A 22,556-nucleotide genomic window follows, 5' to 3' on the forward strand; every position below is an offset into this window, starting at 1 on the left:
CGGTGTACTAGACCAGACTAGACGTTCACAGTGCCACGGTCTATAACTTTGTTAAATTTCTTCTGATTTTAATTTGTAAGTAAACTTTATTATTTTTATTAATCATGAATTGCAAAAAGGCAAATGAAAAGCAATAGAAAACTAAAAAAAATGACTAGAATCACAATGGCACTGAAAAAAGAGATTGTTGAGAAATACGAAGGTGGCATGCATGTTCGAGATTTAACTGTTGCATACCGTATTCCGAGAACGACGATATTGACAATTGTGAAAAATAAAGACATTATTAAATCTGCTAACGTTGCAAAAGGGGTTAAATCAATTTCTAAACAGAAATCGGAGACATTAGATCATGTTGAGAAATTGCTTTTGCTTTGGATAACTGAAAAACAGTGTGATGGCAACAGTGTATCAGAAGCAATCATTTGCAATTATTACTGTAATAACTTAAATAAAAATAAATTATTATTATAGATTTTTAATTAATGTGCTCAGTGTTTCAATTATTTTACAACCCCATTAATATACCATATCAAGAGGAGTTTTTTTTTTACATGAGAACAGATTAATCATTTTTACATTACTTCTTATGGAAAAGGTTGGTTTGGCATACGTCCTATTTGGTATAAGTCCAAACATCAGGAACTGATTAAGGTCATATACTGTATCTTCAATCTTTTCTTACATAAATAACTGTGTAAATCTGTACAAAAAACCTACTGGTGTGCTTTATTTGTACAAAGACACAAATAGATAACAATGTTTGAATTTATGGCACAAATTTAGTTTAGAACTCAGCTGATTCAGTTAAATCTTACAATTTATTGGAAAAATAGAAATTATACAATACCAGGCTAGATTGATGAATCAAACATGATGTGACCTCTCATTCCTACTATTGTTTACCAGTTGTCATGTGCCTTCCAACTCTTTCTAAACTCTTTAGGTAATAAAGTTTGATCAAAAGATATTTTGTAATAATATCACTGCCTATCATCATTGCCTGCCTTTAGGGCCAAAATAATATCAATTAAAAAATTAACCATGATGTAGTTAATAATAGCTCAGTAATTTAGGTTTATGTTTTGATTTGTTTATATTATATATATATTTAATATGTATATTCTTTAACTTGTTCCATTTAAAAACTTGTGCATGATTCTGAATCAAATTCATTATCTTATTTGAAATTTTTGAACGAAAAGTATAAACTGTTTTGCTAATAATTTTGCTAATAATTTTGCTAATAATGCAAGTAATTTTGATTTTGTGAAACAAAAATACATATATCAAAAGAAATTATTTTAATATAGAATTTTGTTAATATATAACACCAACAAACCATTATAGTTACTAGCAAATAAAGTTTTTAATACACTTTGACAAGTGCTTTCGATCCTACTTGGGATCTGCTTCAGGTCAAAACATTCTATACAAAACTTTGGAATACTTAAAGAGCAATTTTAAAATTGCTGTAATGATTAAATATTCAAACAAATACAAAAATTCCCATCTGTGTGTTCTATGGTGTTATTTACTATATAACCAGCTGTGAGAAGATTGTTAATATATTGATGTTTTTAGAAATTTTAATTAATGTTAAACATTACAAATGAATCTTAAATAAAACAGCTGCTTTATAAGTTGTATATATTCATTAAAATACTAATACTCACGTTGCCAGCACAATCGACACAGCATCATTCAGAATACTCTCTCCAAAAACCAACATATTTAATATTGGGTCAATGTCTAAAGCATGAAAAATGGCAAGTGTGGCAACAGGATCAACTGCCGATATGAGCGACCCAAATGCAAAGCTTTCTGTAAAATTCAGTTGGTATGCGACATCAGCCTGTTCAAAATATAGATTAAAAAAATAATTTGTATGTTACTAAATCTGCAAGAATATCTATCTTACATACAAAATAATTAGACCTAAAAATCGAAATAAAAAGAAGGCTTTATTCATAAAAATAATTGATCATGGATGCTAAAATACTTTTCAACAGAGTTGTATTTGTACAAATGTCTTAAGATAACTTGTAATCTATGTTCCCTGTTTAGAACTTTTTGTATCTCCAGTGAACATTTTCTAGTTTAACTAGTGATTTTAAATTTTTTTAAAGCAATAAAAAATTATTTTTTTATTCTAATTATAGAAGGTAAGATTAAGACACTTTAAAGATTTTACACAATTAATTTTCCAACTAGTTTAAATGATGGAGCTTTTCAATAGTTGTGTTCAATAGTTCCAATAATAGTTTGCGTTTAAATCACATAATCGTAGTTTTTATGCTGTAATAAATATACAGATTAAAAGATTATAGCTGGTAAATTATTTTAATATATATAGTAGCAATATGCAAACAATCATCATGTTGCAAATGTTATTTTCAAAACTAAAGTTTACAGTAATTCATATTTTATTCCAGCCTGAAATGGCATTTGATAAAATTCTTTAATTTTTGTTCTTATTTTTCTATCTAAAATATTCACAATCTATTGTCTGTTTTAATCTGTCCCGCGTTGTTCCCGAATATTTTCGTGTTGACCTCATTTGACCTGCCCTGGCAACTCCGAATATATTTGTTTCTGCATCGGAATGCTTTTGATACTAGATGTTGCTATGCATCGTAATTTTTATATTAAAACAAACTTTCAAAATATAATGTTTTTTGTTTTTATATTTTTTAATATATTTATTTATTTTATTTTGTTTGTACAAAATAAAATTATTTTTAACGATATAGTAGCTACGATTATTATTTAAAAATAAAAAATTTTTGTTAGGCTTAACATCAACAGAAATTCCACATGGCGGCCACACACAATGGAGAAAAATTTCAACATGGGATAGGTTAAAAAACACATTGCATTTGAAAATTTTTTCATAATAGGGTTTTCACATCACTGAAGTCTCTGGACTAAATTCTGACACATTTTATATTAAGATAATTATAAATTAAACATTAATTAAAATAATTAAAAATGCCAGGACAAAAATTGATATATTACAAAATTCTAATACATTGAAATACCACAAAAGTGTCTTCTTTCTTTCGTAACGTCCTTTTCACACTTTGGGAACCCACAGTTACAAAAGAGAAAACATGTATGTGGTACTTCAATGCATTAGAATTTTGTAATATATCAAGATAATTATAGTTTATTTGATCTTATACATTTATATTGTATTATATTTAAGAGCATATCCCACAATGAATCTATTTATCTTGTTTATTATTTCTCAAGTTACAATCGTAGGCAACAATTTCTTTACATCATCTAGACCAGGGGTGGCCAACTTTTGTGCACATAAGATCTACTTTTTATCGGAAAAATGTGTCGCGATCTACTTGTTGTCATAGGCATAGTCTAAGTGGGGAGGGAGAAGTGTGAAATACATACTATGTTTATACGCCGTTTCAGTACGAAGTGCACTCACTGCTTATGAGTCGAGTCATAACTGCATGCGTACAGTTGCGTTAGGTTACAAATATAATACATTAAGTCAAGACATCGCTAGTGATCGACCAAAATTGGCTTGGTGATCGACCGGTCGATCGCGATCGACTTGTTGGCCACCCCTGATCTAGACCATCCTAAAATGCATTTTGGCTGCAATACTCCAGCTCTCTTCAGTTAAAAACTTTAGATCAAAATAACCCAAAATAAATCATAACGTTTAACAAGACCCATGCAAGAAACCAACATCATCTTGTTTAAAATATGTATATAATATATTTAAAATAATTAAATATCTAGCTGTTGAGAGCTAGATACGTATTTATATTATACATTTTATATACAGTATATATATTTCAATAATTTATTCAACAATCAATGTATGATAAACCCTTAAATATAATACAATGTAATTGTGCAAGATCAAATAAATAATAAATGGGTAAGAAGCTAATTCAATAAATAATTATAGATTAAAATTATACATATACAGCACAACGGTACCTCGAACTTTGAACAAATAACTTTAAAGGCTTTTGAGTTTGAATGCTAAATTCAGCAAAAATTCACTTCACAGTTGAAATAATGCTTTGAAGTTCAAACTGCAAGGGCAGTGAAAAAAAAACATGCTTGAAGTGTAAACCAGTGACGGGACAATACCAAAATTTCTCCCGATTCCGGAGAAAACTCTCAGTTCTGATACGATTCCCAATTCCAATTCTTTTGAATATAGTACTTTCTAAAGTTTATTTTAGTTAACAAAAATTAACAATTTACATTATGAGCTTGGTACATTCATTAATTAATAAACATCAAGCTGAAGAATGGAAAATGACTGGGAAATCCAGAATCAATTTTTCGAAAGAAACGTGAAAATTCCCCATTTATAAGTGGATAAAGCCTACTTTTATTGTCAAAATAAATTTGTAATCTTGTTTCAGATAAAGTTAATATTGCAACAGTACCCTCAAAGAAATTACAACTAATTAATTCACTTTTACTTTAAGAACTATCCCATCGTGTAATGTTGGGTCATCATCTTTGGAAACTGCATTGTTGGCCAACGTAAAACATCACTAAAGCACTTAATTAAAAATGCTGAGTTTGATATTTAGTTATCACTATAACAATTTCTATAGTCATGTTGCAAAAGAAAAAAAAGTTGCCATTAATTTAAAAAATTGGAATTAAGGATTAAAAAAAATGCAGGCAAAATTAAATAAATAAAAATTATTAAAAATAATACTTAAAATAGAAAATAATAATTAAATCTCTGGCTTTTACACTGAAACAACTAAAAATCAAATCAAATTAATTAAAACTAAAATCAAATTAATTGAAAATTAAAAAAGTTTTTTTAAAAACCATTTTAAAATTTAAAAATTAATTTGATTTACAATTTATGTTGTTTATGTGATGTGGTAATGTGTCACAAAAACTTTGCTTCTAACATACAGGGTGTAACAGAAAGGAGTGTAAAAAATTTGAAGGGTTGTAGAGAGGTTAATTTGAAAGTTAAAAACTCTAGGGCCATTTTTTGATTTGAAGCATTCATTTTGAGTTATAAGCCATTTTTAAAATGTGACATCACTTCAGATGTCACATTTTTAAAATGGTGTTTTGCTAAATATGCAATATTTGAATATTAGAAGAATTGAAGATCAATATTGAAAAAAAAAAAAAAAAGTGATTTTAACATTTATTTTAGTCTGTGGGAGGTTCATTTATTAAAAATTGAAATTTATGTAAATTAATAGTACAAATTGTGTGTTTAGTTATTTTAGACATATAAATTGATTTTTTAATAAATTTTTAAAATACTAAAAATCTCTAATCTTATTTTCTAATAAACAAAGTTAAAAATGACTTTACCAAACCTAATACAAATACTCCTCCTCCGACTATAAGTGCCGAAATGGCCGTACCAAAAATGGCAAATACCATAATTGAGCCAATGTTTTGAAAAAAATTCCCCTGTACAAAAATAAATAAAAATAAATTTAAATTTTTATTAAAAAAATTTTAAAAAAGATCTTAATATTAATTTGAATATATAAAAATTTATTTTTAGCAGTTGAAACTTTTTAAAGTGGTTATACTTTCCAAAAAAGATTATGTTCAGCTATGACCTAAGTGACTAGTATTCATAATCCAGAATATTCTGCAGCTATAAAGAATGAATTTTTAAGTTCCAGAAATTCTTTTTTATATTATGATTTGCATTTTTACTCTCTGAATCAAAAAAGATAGATTAAACAATCATAAAATAGTGGATTTTAGAATTTTTTTCGAATCAAACTAAACAAAACAATATGAAGTTAATTTAACAATAGAAGATACCAATATAAATACACAACACACAAAACCAACACCAGAACTGTAAAAAGAAAAAATGGCTAACAAAAATAGATTTTTATCATCATTTTTACCTGATGTCTATTTTTATATAGATGAAAATATTAGTAAATTTTTTCTTTTCACAGTGCTGGTGTTGGTTTTATGCATTATGTGTTTATACAATCCCAGTTTTGGAGAGATACCGAAGATACCAATATAGATATGGTTTTATTTTAAAAAAGTAAAAATTTGAAAAGACATGTATTTTTTTTAAATTAATGATATAATAATTTCAATTCAATTAAATGTAAATATTTAAAACTCAAAAATTAGAAAATTTTAATTAACAGTAAGAAAAATAGTCGTATGGAATTCAAACCTGCAATATACCTGTAAAGAGAAAGCATCCATATACCATATATCTCGGCGGATAAGACTATAGTTTAACCACAAAAAATGGCCCCGAAAATCCGGGGTCGTCTTATAGAACAGATACGAAAAAATTAGATTGAAATTTATATAAATTTAAAACCATTATAAAAAGACAGACAAACCGTAATTATTTACTAGAAGAGAGTAGGGTATGTGCACAAAATAGAATAGCCTATAGGATGTTTTTATAAATAGTGAAGGTCATTACCCGAATGCCCAAATTAGTGCAAATATTTGCAAAAATCACCAAATGCAAGAAAATAAAATTTGTTCATTTGAAAAATTACAAATAGGACATAATTCCATATATGCTATACAGTATTATTATTCAGATAATGATTGTTGATCTAAACTAAATTCATAGGCCGTTGATAGTTTGGAAGTCATCTTATAGGACAGATATATGCTAAAACTATAAAACTTCGACAAAAATTTATACATTGTCTTATCTGAAGGTCGTCTTATCCGCAGAGATATATGGTAATTGCAAAGATTCTTGACTAATGGGTCAAATATATCACCACTTACGTTATCTGAATATCAAATATAAACTGATTTGGATCATATTCTAATTAAAAATTTTTATATAAATATTTATAGAAGTGAACTTGTAAATATCAAATCACTTGATTGACCTAATAATAACTAATTTCTGAACTAAAGATACAATAATGGTAAAATTTCATTGACAGAGAATATTCTGATTTTATTTTGCCTCAAATACTTATTAATAAATTAGTTTTTTTAATAGGAAAGTAGAAGAATTTTATACATAGTTATAAAGAATTTTGGAAACAATGATTCTATATTGATATCAATGGCACAATGCAAATATCCATGAAAGGGTCCCTATAGTTTTATTGGAGAAAAATGCATTTGTATTGATGAGAATGAGAAGTTTATTATTAAAGCTTTTCAAATAAAACGATTTGAACTCTTTTGAAGTGGACACTGGCAGTTACTTTTCATTAATACATAAAAATATTTATTTTTAATTTTAACATCATTGTAAAAACTATTTATTCTTACCTTGTGCAAATTATATCCTGATTCATAAATAATTGGAGGTAGAAGTACCAGAAAAAATGTTGTAGGATTAAATGCCTCCTCTTTCTGTACATTAAAAATGTATGTATAATTAAAGTTCTTTCAGTTTAAATATCAAATTTTAAAATTTTTTAAAGTATAATAATAATAAAAAAATAAATCTTACAAAAAATATCTCTCTCTTATTAATAATAAATGTTATTAATTACAACCATTACCTGCCAATTTCCTAAATTCTGACTAGAAATAAGCTTTAAAATTAAGCCAATAAGAGCACCTGTAATAAAACAAAACACATATTTTATCTAAAATTTATCAATATTCTATATGCATGATAACAAATAAAATATTTTGTTATTTCCTATCAGATTATGCATTATAAAACACATTAAAATAAATAAAAAGATTATAAGTATACTGTTTTTCAAATACTTCTGATATAACAACCAAATTCATACAAACAATTGCTTTCTGTCTCATAAAACAGTTGTGATGCTATGTCAAATGTTTGTCAGATTATATCAAGCTATATTAACACCTTCTGGGTTCCTCCGTGGGTTCTCTTAATTCTAAATAAGCTGGATCTTCCAAAATCATTCTAGAATATAAAATTTGAGTATAAAATTGAACCGTAAGATGAAGAGTTCAAATAAAGGGAATTTATGCACATGCATTTCCTGTGTCATCTTTAAATACGTTCGAACATTCAATATCACTGTCAAGTAAACCTTGCCACATCATTGATAGAGATATCTCTTCCCTAAAATTAATGCATGTGGACAGTAGTAGTAATACATGTAGTAGGCCTTAAAAATCTTGACTGCATCTAACCATTTGAGGTGTTTTGCATGTGGGGGTAGTAAATTTGAACTCCAATAAAGTCTGCCGTAATATCAAGGTCCGTTGTACGTGGAGTGCGCGCTGGTACTCCTACTATGCTGTATATCCAATTTATGTTCATGTATCCTGACCCAATGTACACCATTTCTCTATCCCATCTGTTGTCTCTGATAGCAATGCTATAAATGCCTGGTAGTCTGTTAGGGTTGGGGGGGGTCTTTTCCATTACATAGTAGGCTGAATATGGAAGGGCATCATCATCTGTACATAATACTGACCTATCATTTCTTGGCAAATCTGGTGTGTAATGATTTCAAATGTGGGTTTAAAAGTGAGGGATCCTCTCCATAACCTCTTCCTGTTTATTTCTCGGCCTATCCATCATAATGGTAGATCCTGCCTATGCATATCTGTGCTGTTCACGTATTCTTTGCATAAGATTGGTGTAACCATACGCCCTGGCTATCTGTTCTATAAGCCCCAATTCATCTGCTAGTGCTTGTGGAGTAGAAGAATGTGTAAACACTCCTAACCAAGGCTCCGAAAGCTGCCATCTTGTACGAAAATGGATCACATGATTCAAATTGAGATATACATAGAAATTGCACACGATTTACAATAAACAGACATGTATATGCCTAAAGCCTGGTACTCACATGCGAAAACGGACGATGGAAACCATCAACGGAAACTGTTGCCATTCCATCGTCTTTCCGTGTCGCGTGTACTCACATGCAGACCCTACAATTGAAATGCGCCATGTGCCAGCTGTAAATATAAACAAGCTACTACAGTAGGTACGCATGTGCCAGTAGTCGAAAATGGCATCTACCTGGATTGGTTTGTTATATCAATTAAACTTTTTAAGTTTGCCTTTGATCTTATCGCAAATAAAAAAAAAACCTCAAAAACGAACAATTTAGATAAGAAAAATATTCTAAATCGTCGAAAGTTAGCTTTTGTCATCGAATTTCAATTACGCCATTCCCAAAACTTTACGCAGTCAGTATGTCTATTTGGCATCAATATTTAAATTGGATAGTAATATAGCATATAAATGAAATATATTAGTGTATTAGTGTACAAATAAAGCTTTTTAGCTCGGCAACCGCCATAGTTCGAATGCTATCATCCCACATGATCTTTATGATGACATTGCTAAACGGCCTTCCTGTTGGTCTATTTCTCAACTTTGTATTTCGTCAGGTTCGACGGCAAAGGTGACGTCATTTCGCCGTTCCATCGACAGTTTCCGTCGTCTGTTGCCGCATGTGAACCTGGCTTAACTCCTCAACCCTAATATCTATGTCAGGAAGTGGACTCTGGCAAGGAACAACACAGTTTGAATAAATTCCCTTTATTTGAACTCTTCGTCTTATGGTTCAGTTTTATATTCGAATTTTATATTCTAGAATGATTTTGGAAGATCCAGCTCATAACAAAATGATTATGAGTAGTAGTGGCAACTTTGATCACAAAATTTTCAAGTAAATTAAAATTTAAAAAAAAATAATTTATTAATACTTACCTTTCACAATTAATTATATAAGAAATGTGATTGGCCAGTTTTTGATATAAATTAAATTTTAGGATATGTTAGAATTTATTTTAATGCCAAGATTGGTCATGGAAGCATATGGTTTTATTATTACCTACGACAAAGACAGAAATTATTCTGTTTATCCTCGTTTGCACAAGTCTCTGAATAGCTGTATTGCTGCGATAAATAATTTTTCTTTTGACATTCCTGATAATTTTCCCATTGTTTTGCGTTATTTTAAAGTTAATGGAGAACTATGGAAAGGAGATTGAAAGTTTGGTTGGTTTTGTAACTGTTGACGACAAGGGAAGAATTAATGAAGTTAGTAATAAATTACATTATTCATTCGAGGAGTGTTTGGATGTTATGAACAAAGTTTATTTTGAAAAAAATAAAAAGAATATATTAATATTTAGAGAGATAAATTGTGGATCAAAGAATTATAAACTTACTAAAGTTCATAAGATCGACTGATATGTATTTCAAGCATCCGAGTAATTGTATAATCACCGGATCATCGCAATGTGGAAAAACTACACTAATAAGAAAAATTATTCGCTGTAAAATTCATGAAAATTTATTAAAAAAGATTTTATGGTGTTATTCTGTATATTTACCGTTTTTTCACGGCGAAAAAGATATTACATTCATGTATGGTCTACCTGAATCCGTGCAAGGATGGGATTTAGTAATAATTGATGATTTGATGCATGAACTCTGTTCAAACACTGCATTCCTATTTATGACTCTCGCCATTATATAATGTAAGCGTGATCCTAATACAGTAATACCTCGACTTATGCGATTTTCAAATCTCGTCGATTCGTCTTTTGTTTGAGCGCCACACAACTCTTGATTACTCACTCCGCCCACACTATTGTTCAGCATACATGTTCGGACATGTCGTGCAGAATCGACACATAGCTACAATTTATTTTGTGTTATTTATTTCTGTGTTTGTAATATCTACAAAGACTTGAGAGAGACTACTATGTCATCCAAACAAAGTAGAACTTATTTTTCTGCATCAAAACAAGAAAAGAAAAACTTTATCTTTGGAATGTAAAGTTAACATTATTAAAGACTTCGCTACAAAAATAAAAATTTGTGAATTGGCAAAGAAGTTTGATCTACCAGAATCGACGATCAGAACAATTATAAAAAAGGTAAAGAAAAATTCTTGAAGTTGTGAAAACTTGACAGAAGGCCTCAGTTCAATTGAAAAGGGGTTACAAATTTTAGAAAATATAGACTCCAATGAAGAGCACATTTCTTCTACAAAACGAGAAATAAAAAAATTATTAGCATGCTACTAGGAAATTTTGCAGGAGGAAAAAAATCTTTGAGCCGTCAGATGAATTTGTTAGATTTTATGAAGCCTTCTACATCAAAATAACTTCGGTTTATGACTTTATGTATAACAAATTATATTATTATGTATTATCTAAGATTTTATTAAATGTTTTTTTCTAAATTATTGTTTTCTTTAGTCTCCAGTCCCAATGAAAAATAATTTGTATGTATTTATAGGTGAAATTATACCCCGACTTACGCGGTTATCGCTCAGTCCCACCTATTGCGTATTACTGTAATGCAAAATCTGTTTCCGAAAAATAGAATTATGAGAGATATAACTTTAAATAAGCATTATTTGATTTTGTTTAAAAATAATCAAGACGAAAGTAAAATAAGTTGTTTGGAGTGGCAAGCTTTCGCAGGAAAATTAATTCTTCTACTAGACTTCTACTGTACTATTTTAGATGTAAATTTTTGTATTGAACTACGTTTAGTCTTAATTGAGTACTTAGGGGTATTAAATTGATAATATTTCAGACATTGAAATATATAAAAAATATTTATAACAATCTTTAATCAAATGTTCGAATCGTTTTAAATTTGAATTTCTTTTTGCATATTGGTTCGATTATGGAACAAAGTGGGTACTTGCAGCAGGAACAGTTTGTTTGATTCTCAGCAATTCTCATCATTCTCAGCAGTAGGTGTTAAATAACAATTACTATGGTTGTTGAAATATTGAATGTAAGTAGGATTTGCTTGCAAAATCCACACAAGCGAAGCCACAGGTAACAGCTAGTTGATAAAACTTCAGCTTACAAATATTTATTATTTATAATCTGAAAAATTGCTTATAAATACAACAAATTTAATTTACTCGACAATTTTGTGATCAAATGGCCCAAACCACTACAATTATTATGTATCAATGTATTCCATAGTACTTTGCCAAATTATTAGACCTATTGACTAAAATCATACTTCTTGTACTATTTTCTTCACATTTTTTTATAATATTGTTTAAGGAGCAATTTTTTTTCATGTTATTCTTATTCTCTATTATATAAAACATTTTTAATAAGTTTTTTTATCTGGCAACACTGTAAATGTAAAAAGAATTAACTTTCTACAACAAAAAGGAAAATGATAGATGTTCTTAGTAAGGTATGGCAGCATAACCCCATTTAGGAAAACAAAAATGTGTAAAAAGAGTGATATAGAAAATGGTTATTAAAGATGGTCATTTAAAATAAAAAATTAAAAATAAAAATGTAGTAAGTTCTATTATATTCAAATTTTTATATGCAAAAACTTTCTTTTTATTTCATAAGACTATTTAAAATATTAATCTTTTATTATATTTTATCAATAATTGCATTTTTATTGAATTATTACATCAAAAACTAATAAATCATCAATTTTTTGCATGGGGTCTAATAATTTGGCAAGATACTGTACTATCATACAAGATTTAAGTTGAAATTCATTCCAAAATCCAATTTTCTTTAGACAGTGAATCAGATGATCATTTCCTATTCTCAACCTCAAAATGAATTCCCAGAATTTAAGGAAATTTAAATTAAAATTTTAGATTGAGACTTGCCTAATTTTTTAAGTTCTAAAAATGTTTTTACTTAATCAAGTGGGCTTTCAAAAATTTGGCTGTTACAATTGTTTACATGGTAAATGCATAAGCTGTATTTATGCATCTATGAATGTAATAGAATGTAATATATTATATATCATGTTCAATAGCAATAAGATATACAACATATCATAAAAATTTAAAAAAACATTAAGTATAGAAAAAAAAAAGGGTGTCTCTTTGTTGGTCCTTGAATATAACCAATGGACATGATTACATGAAGAAATTCATCACATAATATCCAAAATCCTAATTTCTTTGTGAGATTGTTCATACATTGACCATTTTTCTCTATGAAGTGACACCAAAACCTCATTTTATCATTAAATATAATTCTATTTGGATATGTAACAAAATTGAAACATACCTAAGAAAACAACAGCAACACTTTCTGGTAAATATTGGAAACTTGTCTGAATTAAGAGGTGAATTAATAAAATACACAAAGCTGAAAAAAACAAAAAAGTATAATAAGAAATATATAGCATTTTTATCTAATGAAAATTTAAATAATTTACAATAAAAAAAAAATATTTAATTCTGATTTGTCTGCAATTGAAAACATTTTTGAAAATAAATCTGTAAATATTTAAACCTTCTTATAAATTAAAGGAAATTTTTTTTATAATTAATGTCATGAAATCTTAAATGAAACTTCAGATTTAAAAGTATAATTATTGTTTCAAATTAAAATATATTTTATTAAAACACGTGTTCATTAACATTAAATCATTGACTTTGAAATAAAATACACATTCTTTTTTCTCTCTCCTGTCAAATTTTTAAAAAATTACTCTAAAACCACAATTATTCTAAAAAACTGTTTAAATATTGTATCATCATTTTTCTCCATATAAAATATCAAAACAATGTAATTTGGCACTTCCTAAATTAGAAAAATAAACTCAGCTTCAGATTTAAAAGCTGAAGCTCAGAAACCTGAAAATTTTTAACCAAGACATTGTTTGGACTCTTGTTCAAATATGTTTGGTATTACAACATATTTTAAAATGGAACATAAAGTAAGTTTGAATTATTTTAAACTGATGTTCTGGAATTTTGTCATTATTTATAGTTCGAACCTGAAGACAAAGTTAAATTAGCCAAAAAAATCAATTCCTAAAAATACACTGGTGTGCAAAACTTAAGCAACAATATAATTTTTAAGCAGACAGCCATGAAATTCTAGAGAAGAACTTGTTGCGATCAGTACAACGAACACCCAACTCAGTAGAAAAATGGTTCATATTCAGGAAGAAGACATCACAGGTGATGTGAGGGCACGAAGAACGTGTGCAGTAAGTACACACAGTGCAAGACTATAATAAGAAGAAGGCTTTGATTCCATACTGTATGCATTCTATTCATTTTTGCACTAGTATGCTTTCTCCATCCTTTTAAGTACAAAATACTGTCTCTGTATTCTGAATTTCATGTATCCCAAATAATTGCTTGCAGAGTTACAGCAAAAAATGAATTGTCGCTTAAGTTTTGCCATGATTACATGAAGAAATTCATCACGTAATATCCAAAATCCTAATTTCTTTGAGAGATTGTTCATACATTGACCATTTTTCTCTATGAAGTGACATCAAAACCTCATTTTATCATTAAATATAATTCTATTTGGATATGTAACAAAATTGAAACATACCTAATCAAGGTTTATTAATCTTTATTAAAGGTAGTGCTGTTAGTCACACCAGTGTATAATGATGCATCATTCTAAGCTAACAGGAAAAAATCAGTTCTTAAAATTTGAACATTCTACACCAAATTATGTCAAGTGATAGTGCACATACAAGAAAAACTTAATAATCATCACGAATGAGTTATTCCAACCAACATCATTTCAATTTTATGCAAATTTGCCATCATACAATATGAATTTCATTTCTAGAGAATCTCAATTATAAATGTATGCACATGCTCTCAATTGATAAGACATCAATACGTTTGTGTATATATGGATTTAATTTGAAGCTTATGTAGTTATATAAAATTTTATCTTCTGTCAAAACATGTAATGGTATGTTCCTGTAATCTACAGCAATTGAATCTGATGGACAGTTTCAGACAATTACAACTGCAAATATTTTACTAAACATCAGGGGAGATAACTAAATTGGTTCACTTGTTGGTGCAGAGGTCTACTTCAGCAATGGCTAGAAAAAGAATAGTAGAAATATACATTATATACACACAACAACAAAGGAGACAAAAACTGTAGGATAACCATATAATATTACATTTTGTAAAGATGTTATCTAGGCTGTTTACTTAAAAGCTTTAAATGGTCAAATGTATTGTACTAGTGCACTGATAAACCTTAACACATTGCATTCGACTTAAACCACACTTTGAACACTGTTATATTACACTATCAGATGTCGTCAGTGAAAACACTATTAAAATGATGGCAAAATGAAAAATATAAAACTGAAGATTTTGGAGAGAAATAAAATCAAAGCAGGATGTTACTATGTAGAAACAGTTAAATGTTCCAAAATACGTGGTACGATCTAAAAGTTCGGGGACTGCAGTAATCTATGACAACAAAGCATGGATTTGAAGTTACAGTGCATAAAATGGATTCTACCAAACCACCTCTATGTGTTCAGGTTAATTTCACCCATGTCATGTGATTAAACCGCGAGCGCTGCTGTTTTTTTCCGGATATAGTTACCTTTGTTCTGCGACGTAATAAAAGTGGAGTTTCAAGAACAAAGGTAACTATCTCCGGAAAAAAACAGCAGCGCTTGCGGTTTAATCACATGACATGGGTGAAATTAACCTGAACATGTAGAGGTGGTTTGGTAGAATCCATTTCATACGCTGTAACTTCAAATACATGCTTTTGTTGTCAGATTACTGTAGTCCCCTAACTTTTAAATCGTACCACGTAAATTTTAAGCAATTTAAAAATTTTGAATGCACGAATAGAATTCCTTAACACGTATCGATATTTCCTCTAAACCCAATTTATTAGTTAAATCAAACAAAGTGACAAATTATTGGGCTATTAAGGCTAAGTTATTGCATTCCTAAATGAAATAAAGCTCACCATTAAGTCAGAATGTTAGATTTCTATTCACATTTCATAAAAGTTTGTGTAAGTATATAATTTTAATTGCAATTTATGAAAGTTTGATTAATAAAAAGACTTTTACAATAAAGTTTTTGGTATTAATACATATATGCATTCCATATATGAGATCAGCACAGCCATTTGGCTCAGGTCACAGATACATACAAGCCCCAAAATTCAGTCTTATGTAAACAGTTAACAATGCTAGGACACTAAAGCAATGCAAACTAAAATTTCTTTTTATAAGTGGTCAAAAATCTTATTTGTTTAATTGATTATATTTACATATATTCATTGCTTTCATAGAGAGATGAGAGCCCATGTTTATGGTAGTAGGACTTTGACTCCATCTTACTATTTTACTTCTCTTGGTCCTGCTTAAAAGAGTGAATAATTCTGATAATTCTTAAAGAAATCAATAAATACTGGAAAGTTAGTAAAAATTTAATTCAAATAGTATAATAAACTAATTCAAACCTAAGTTTGAACATAATTTTATTAAATAAATTTTTAAATATATATTATTGTATATTATAATCCAAACTGATTATCATTTAAGAAAGATAAAAAATATTGTGTAAACTTACCTAAGACACTTAATACAAAGAAAATAGTCATGCTAGAATGATGTTCTTTCTCAGCAGCCCCTTTCTCTGGAAGTATGGAATCAGAAGGAGTTGTTACTTTTGGAAAAGGAGTCGTGACTACGGTAGTACTGTTAGTAATTTCGGTATTATTTGAGTCAGTCCTAAATAAGGGGGATAAAAATGGATTTTTTTAAAATCATAAATACATTTTATTTTAAAATGTTTAAATTTACAAATTACAAATATTTAGACTTCATTTTATTTGAATTTATCTGATTTATATAAAACAAAGTTTGAGAAGTTAGTGTTAAAATCAAGACAAGTCACAGAAGTCTCACAATTAAAGAAAGAAATAACTACTGTCTTTCGATGTTAAATAGTTATTATTATAACATCATTGCAAGCACTTTCAACTTTCAACATTAGTCCAATTAAACCTCAAATAATCTTACGCAGTCTACTCTAATGACAGAGATGTATTTTCCCAAACTAGAAAAATCTGAAGTTTATTTGGTTCCATTACAACAACTGGATAGCAATGCAAACATTTTTTACATCAGGGCCACAAGAAAATTATAAATCCATCTTACTAAACACAAGAATATATGTAACAACAAGCAAACTACAGAACTTTCTAGGCGTGTGGTAGAAAGAAATTGTGTACGGATATAGAATGAGACTTTGCTTCTAATGAGATGTGTTGACAAAAAACTTATTTTTATCTGGGAGGTGTTATTTATTGAAAGATTGGAATGCTGTAATAAATCTACATTGGATCTCCCAAGAATTTGGGTATAACTTTTTAAAAGTTTGGACTTTTAGCATTTATGTCACCATGGTATTACCTACTGGCTGTAATTCTAAATTTACTATTGACATGTAAATGTTTATCTTGTTATTTTATCTAATTTTATTGTTATTTCATACTAATCTCTCTCTCTCTCTGCACATGTCATTCTCATGCCTAGGTAGGTTTAAATTTAACTTTAAAACTTTGTATTCCATTTTCAAATATATAATGTTGCATTTTTTAAAATTTATCCTTATATTTCAAAGTTACATTCTTTTATTTGCCTGAAGATGACATTGATAAAATGCTGAAAGTGCTTGCAATAATGTTATAATAAAAACTGTTTAATGCTGATACAGTAGTTATCTCTCTTTAATTGGATAATATTTTGGCATGGTGAACTAATCATTTTTACACAGAAGTATCCAAGTTTAAGAATTTCATAAGGATTCCAATTTATTATTTTCAGTATTCTTATTAGGATCCAATAATGGAAAATAGAAGAAAAAACCATTTTCATCTTGTAACTTTGATTCTGTGAGTTTGAGTAGTTAAAAATTATGGTGATTAATGAGGAAGGTTTCTGTCATTTAATTATAAAAGACAATATGTAGAATACAATGTTTTGGATTATATCATAACTTTAATCAGGTATGGAATACCTTTACTGAAATATAAAACAATGGAAAAATAAATTCTTAATACATACAACAAAAAACTAAAATAATAATTTAAAGATATTTAAAATAATGTAGAAGTATTTTTAATTAACTTTAAAGTATTTACAAGTACTCTTTGTTTCAGTCCTTAAAAATGAATTATATTTAGTTCAAAAACATTAGGAATTAAACACTTAATCATCATCTACCAGCTTATTCCATAAAGAATTACTATTTTGAATAAACTTCTTTCAGGTTATTCCATTTCTCATCTACTCCTGAACTTCTTTTTATCAATCTTTTTTTTAATATTTAAATTTGTTCCATTCTTCATCTTCTCCTTTGCTTTCTATCAATTCTATATCTTCTCTTGATCTTGAATTTGGCTCTATTTTTACAGCTAAATGCTCTCTCTGATTCCAACATTCCTTCATTATCTAGACTTGGAACCTGCCAGAAAAACTATCATCTAGTCTCAGGTCATATCAAAAACCTTCATAAATAAAGCAATTTATATATTGACTTTATACTGATAAGATAATCGGGCTATAACTAGCCACGTTATAGCCCGATATTTAGGCGATCGTTTGGCATTGTATTATATACTGCTCGGGCTTTGCGATGTTGTTATTTATATACTGATAAGGTTTAAGAATTTTATTTGAAAAAAAAAATTAAAATAGTTTTATTAGTGGTAAAACAGTCTGTTGTGTTTTGAAACTGTTTTCTCACCATTTTTTCAAATATAATCATTTGAAAATCAAAGACATCACCATAGATACAATAATGAACAGATAACCAATATCCAGCAAGAAGAAACCACTGTAGTTTCTTCTTGCTAGCTATTGGTTATATGTCAGTGTTTATTAATATATATCCAGTTTTGAGTAGTTAAATTTGTTTCAATTTAACTAGCTAAGCCTGTAGACTTTAATTGGAAAAATTTAACAAAATGCAAGAAAACAGTTTTAAAAGTGAAATTGGAATGCTGCTTTGTTTCTGATCAGTTTGGTCATTCATTACATTGCTGCCTACTTACACAATTGTGCACTTGTAGTAAGGACGAGTCAATCTCCCCTACCAAACTATACTTGTTTCATAAAAAACCAAAACTTAGATTTAAGAATTGAAAAAGATAATCAATCAGTTTTTATTTTGAAACTCTCATCCACAATATTTAGTGGATGAAATTTATGTCAGCTTGAATTAAAATAAAATAGTCAGTCAACAAACTGCATTTAAAAGCTTTTTCTGAATTGTCTCAAACAGTGATTGGAGGGACGAAAGGTTAATTTATCAGTTATGCAAGAACCAGCAGACATATATAAATATTAATGGGGTGGAGAGAGAAGCACAGATAAAGAGGGGCTGTCCATTTTCTCCTTACTTTTTTTTTAATATGTACATTAGAGATTTAATTAAAGAATTAATATAAAAAATGAAAACTAAGACAAAAGAAATACTGATAAATGGGAAAAAGATACACTGCATCAAATTTGCTAATGATGTAGTGACAATGGGTAATTCAAAAAGAGAAATGAATCATATGTGTAATATATTGCACAAGAACATATATCAATGGGGTTTAAAGCTAAACATTACAAATACAAAGGTAATGGTAGTAAAAAATAAATCAAGAAGACAAAAGCTAACATCAGGATTGTCAGAAAGAAGGTGGAACAAATAAGAAATTTTACTTATTTAGGGAGTGAAATCACAGAAAATAACAGATGTATAAAGAGATAAAAAAAATATAGGACTCATGAAACAAGCTTCCATAGTATATAAATATTCTGTATTTGCATTGTAATAAGCATAAGAATAAAGCAAACTGTCTATCAGTGTTAAAGTTGTTTATTTGCAAACCATTAAATACTTGTTTAATACTTTACAAATACTTACAGTTTGCTTTATTCTTATGAAACAAGCTCTCCAAAGAAAAAGAAGTCTGCTAACATCAAACACCTAAGTATGGAAGGAAAGAAAACATTTACTAAGACATTTTGCTATATGAAAGTGAATGCCAGAACTAGGAAAGTAAGAAAATGACCCATCTGGAGGCAGCAGAAATGTGGATATGGAGGAGAGCAAATAAAATAGGCTGGACTGAATAGAAAACAAATTAAACAATTCTGAAAGAAATGGCAGAACAAAAGGAAGTTAATACAGGAAATAGGGAAAAAGAAAATTAAATTTATTGGTCATTATTCAGCCCAATAATTTCCTAAAAACTATTCTTGAAGGCAAAATTCTAAGAATGGAAGAGGAAGACCTAGGAAAAAGTATCTGAAAGAGGCCAATGCTTCTTTGGGGTTCTGAGATTATTATGAATTAAATAGGACTATAGCGGACAGACGGCATTGGTTACAGTGACAAGGCAAAGCTTTTAGTAATAGATAGACAGTGTGCAATAATTTTTGGAGAAATTTTGTGTATATTTGGATGAATTTTTGGTCCCGAGAATATTTATTTCTCTGACCAAGCCAAGCCCACAATAAGACCATTAAAAAAGGCTATCCTAACAATAAGGAAAGAATTAATGTAATATTTTGTATAAATTACATTAATTACAATAAACACCACAGCTCATACTGCTGGATATTTTGTATTTCCCACTGTATTTTCGTATAGAGAATTAATGTAATACTGTGTATGTATTTTATTACACACTAAGTAATAAAATACTGTTTATGGTATATTAAAACAATAATTAACAAATTGAATTCAGGTAATTATATTACAGTCTGCTATTGAATCAATTAATTATAGTAATAAATTTTTTATAGAAAACAATGTTTAATGTAGAAAATAAACACTTTTTTAAATTGATATTTATGAAATACTCAAACCGACACAAAAACCTTTAAAATATTCAATTCTTCTGTTTTTGACGAAGACTATTCAAAATGGCAGAAATACATTCGAAAATTTGAATAAAAGGCTACATTTTAAAGGGTTTTGAAATAAAGATATGAAAGCCAAATTAAGTTTTTGAATTTATATTAATGATTTCATCTTCATCTTCAGCTGTGTAGAAAATGCATAAACTAGGAGCTTTTATTGGTTGATGCAAAAGTTTGTCCCGTTTTTTTAAAAGAATTGAAAAAAATTTTATTTACTAAAAATTACATTTAATCAATATAGTATGTGCCATTTTGTTCAATGACCTTTCTCCATCTCTCTGGTAGCTGCATAAGCCCGTGCTCATAGAAGTTCTGAGATTTCTGGCTAAAATACTGATTCATGTGATTTTTCAAGTCTTCCAAGGAAGTAAAGTTTTTACCATCTAAGCTGTTTTGAAGCGATCTAAATAAATGGTAGTTAGAAGGTGCAAGGTCAAGAGAGTATGGTGGATGGACCAAAACATCCCAATCAAGTTGTAAAAGTTTTTGTTGGGTGGCCAAAGACACTGTGGTCTAGCATTGTCGTCTTGATGAAACACAAATGCCCTTTCTGTTGGCTAATTCAAGTACTTCTGATCAGTGGTGATATTCAGCAGGTTCGAACAGGTTCGGCCGAACCCGTTGTTAAAATTTTCAGTTTTCCAAACCTTGTTAAACACACGGAACATTTCTCAGTGGTTTTGTTTTTTTTTTTAAATATATTAAAATATACATATTATACTCTGTAACACTACTAAACTAGAGCCTTATACCCCATTCGCACCGAGCATTTCAATCTAGATTGTGAGCAAGGTCGGGGACTATGTTTTGGTGCGATCTGTCTTGACCGAAATGAAGTTTAATCGTGATCGATTCAAGAGAGTTCTTGAAACCAGATCCAATCATAAGAGAGATCCCACAATCCCATGCACGCGAGATAATACAAGATGGCTGTGGAACACGTGTCGGGCTATGGATAGCAAAATAAAAAGGTTATTGTATTTCGAGAGATGATGACATCTGTCTATTATCAGCAATGCCATTCGGGGTGAAAAATTTCTCTGCCTAAAAAAATAAAAAATAAAAAAAAACAAAAAGGTCGACAGCACTGATATACTATTGTTACCTGGTCTCCACCCAGGGCTCGTTACGTTCCAAATACGCCACTGATTATTAGATATATCGCAAGATAAGGTATTGTATTTATTTCTAGCCAAAACTTCCATTTCGTTTGTTGGTGATTGTCAGGGAAAAATTTTCTGCTAGCAAACTCTTTGTTAACTATTTCGAATATCACCACTGCTTCTGATCAATTGCTTCAATTCACTTTGTTGTGAAAAGTATTTCTCTGAATTAATGGTCTGATTTTCAGATAAAAGCTCATAATAAATGATTCCTTTCCAGTCCCACCAAATGCATAGCATAACCTTTTTTGAATGTAAACTGGCTTTTGCACTGGTTGAAGGGGCATCTCCATGCTAACACCACGATCTTTTGTGCTTAACATTATTATACACAATCCATTCTTCATCACCTGTAATCATCCACTTTAAAAATGGATTGATTTCATTGCGCTTCAATAGAGAATTGCAAGCAGAAATCTATCAAATTTTTTTGCGTTAACTCGTGCGGCATCCATACATTGGCCTTGCTAACCATTCCAAGTTGATGTTATTGCCTTGACACTGTTGACTGATTGATTCCAAGAATTTCTCCAACCTTTCGAGTTGTTTTATGTCGATCACTTTCAATTAGTGCAAATATTTCATTGTAATCAGCCTCGGCTGGTCGTCCAGAACACGGTGCATCGCTATGATTAAAATTGTTTTCACGAAACTTTCTGAACTACTTATGGCACGTGGGATCATCAATTGCTCCTTCACCGTACACAGAACACATCTTTTGCATTTGCAAAGCATTCTTGCCTTTTTGGAAATAATAAAGC

The 22,556-nt window shown here is 29.1% G+C and overlaps 1 protein-coding gene across 2 annotated transcripts in view; it reads right to left on the minus strand.

Moving 5' to 3' along the window:
• The window catches only part of Nhe1 (Na[+]/H[+] hydrogen exchanger 1), a 59,092-nt gene that overhangs the window by 26,407 nt on the left and 10,129 nt on the right, over window positions 1-22,556 (minus strand). For both annotated transcript variants that reach the window (XM_067269523.1, XM_067269524.1), the window contains exons 2-7: window positions 16,281-16,441; window positions 12,973-13,053; window positions 7,503-7,561; window positions 7,267-7,350; window positions 5,341-5,442; window positions 1,677-1,855 (exon numbers count right to left, since the gene is read on the minus strand). In XM_067269523.1, coding sequence (XP_067125624.1) covers window positions 1,677-1,855; window positions 5,341-5,442; window positions 7,267-7,350; window positions 7,503-7,561; window positions 12,973-13,053; window positions 16,281-16,441 — 666 coding nt within the window. The remainder of the gene's footprint in view (window positions 1-1,676; window positions 1,856-5,340; window positions 5,443-7,266; window positions 7,351-7,502; window positions 7,562-12,972; window positions 13,054-16,280; window positions 16,442-22,556) is intronic.

This window comes from Centruroides vittatus, unplaced genomic scaffold, assembly GCF_030686945.1.
Source record: "Centruroides vittatus isolate TY-2023 unplaced genomic scaffold, ASM3068694v2 contig_351, whole genome shotgun sequence".
NCBI classification, from domain to species: Eukaryota; Metazoa; Arthropoda; class Arachnida; order Scorpiones; family Buthidae; genus Centruroides; species Centruroides vittatus.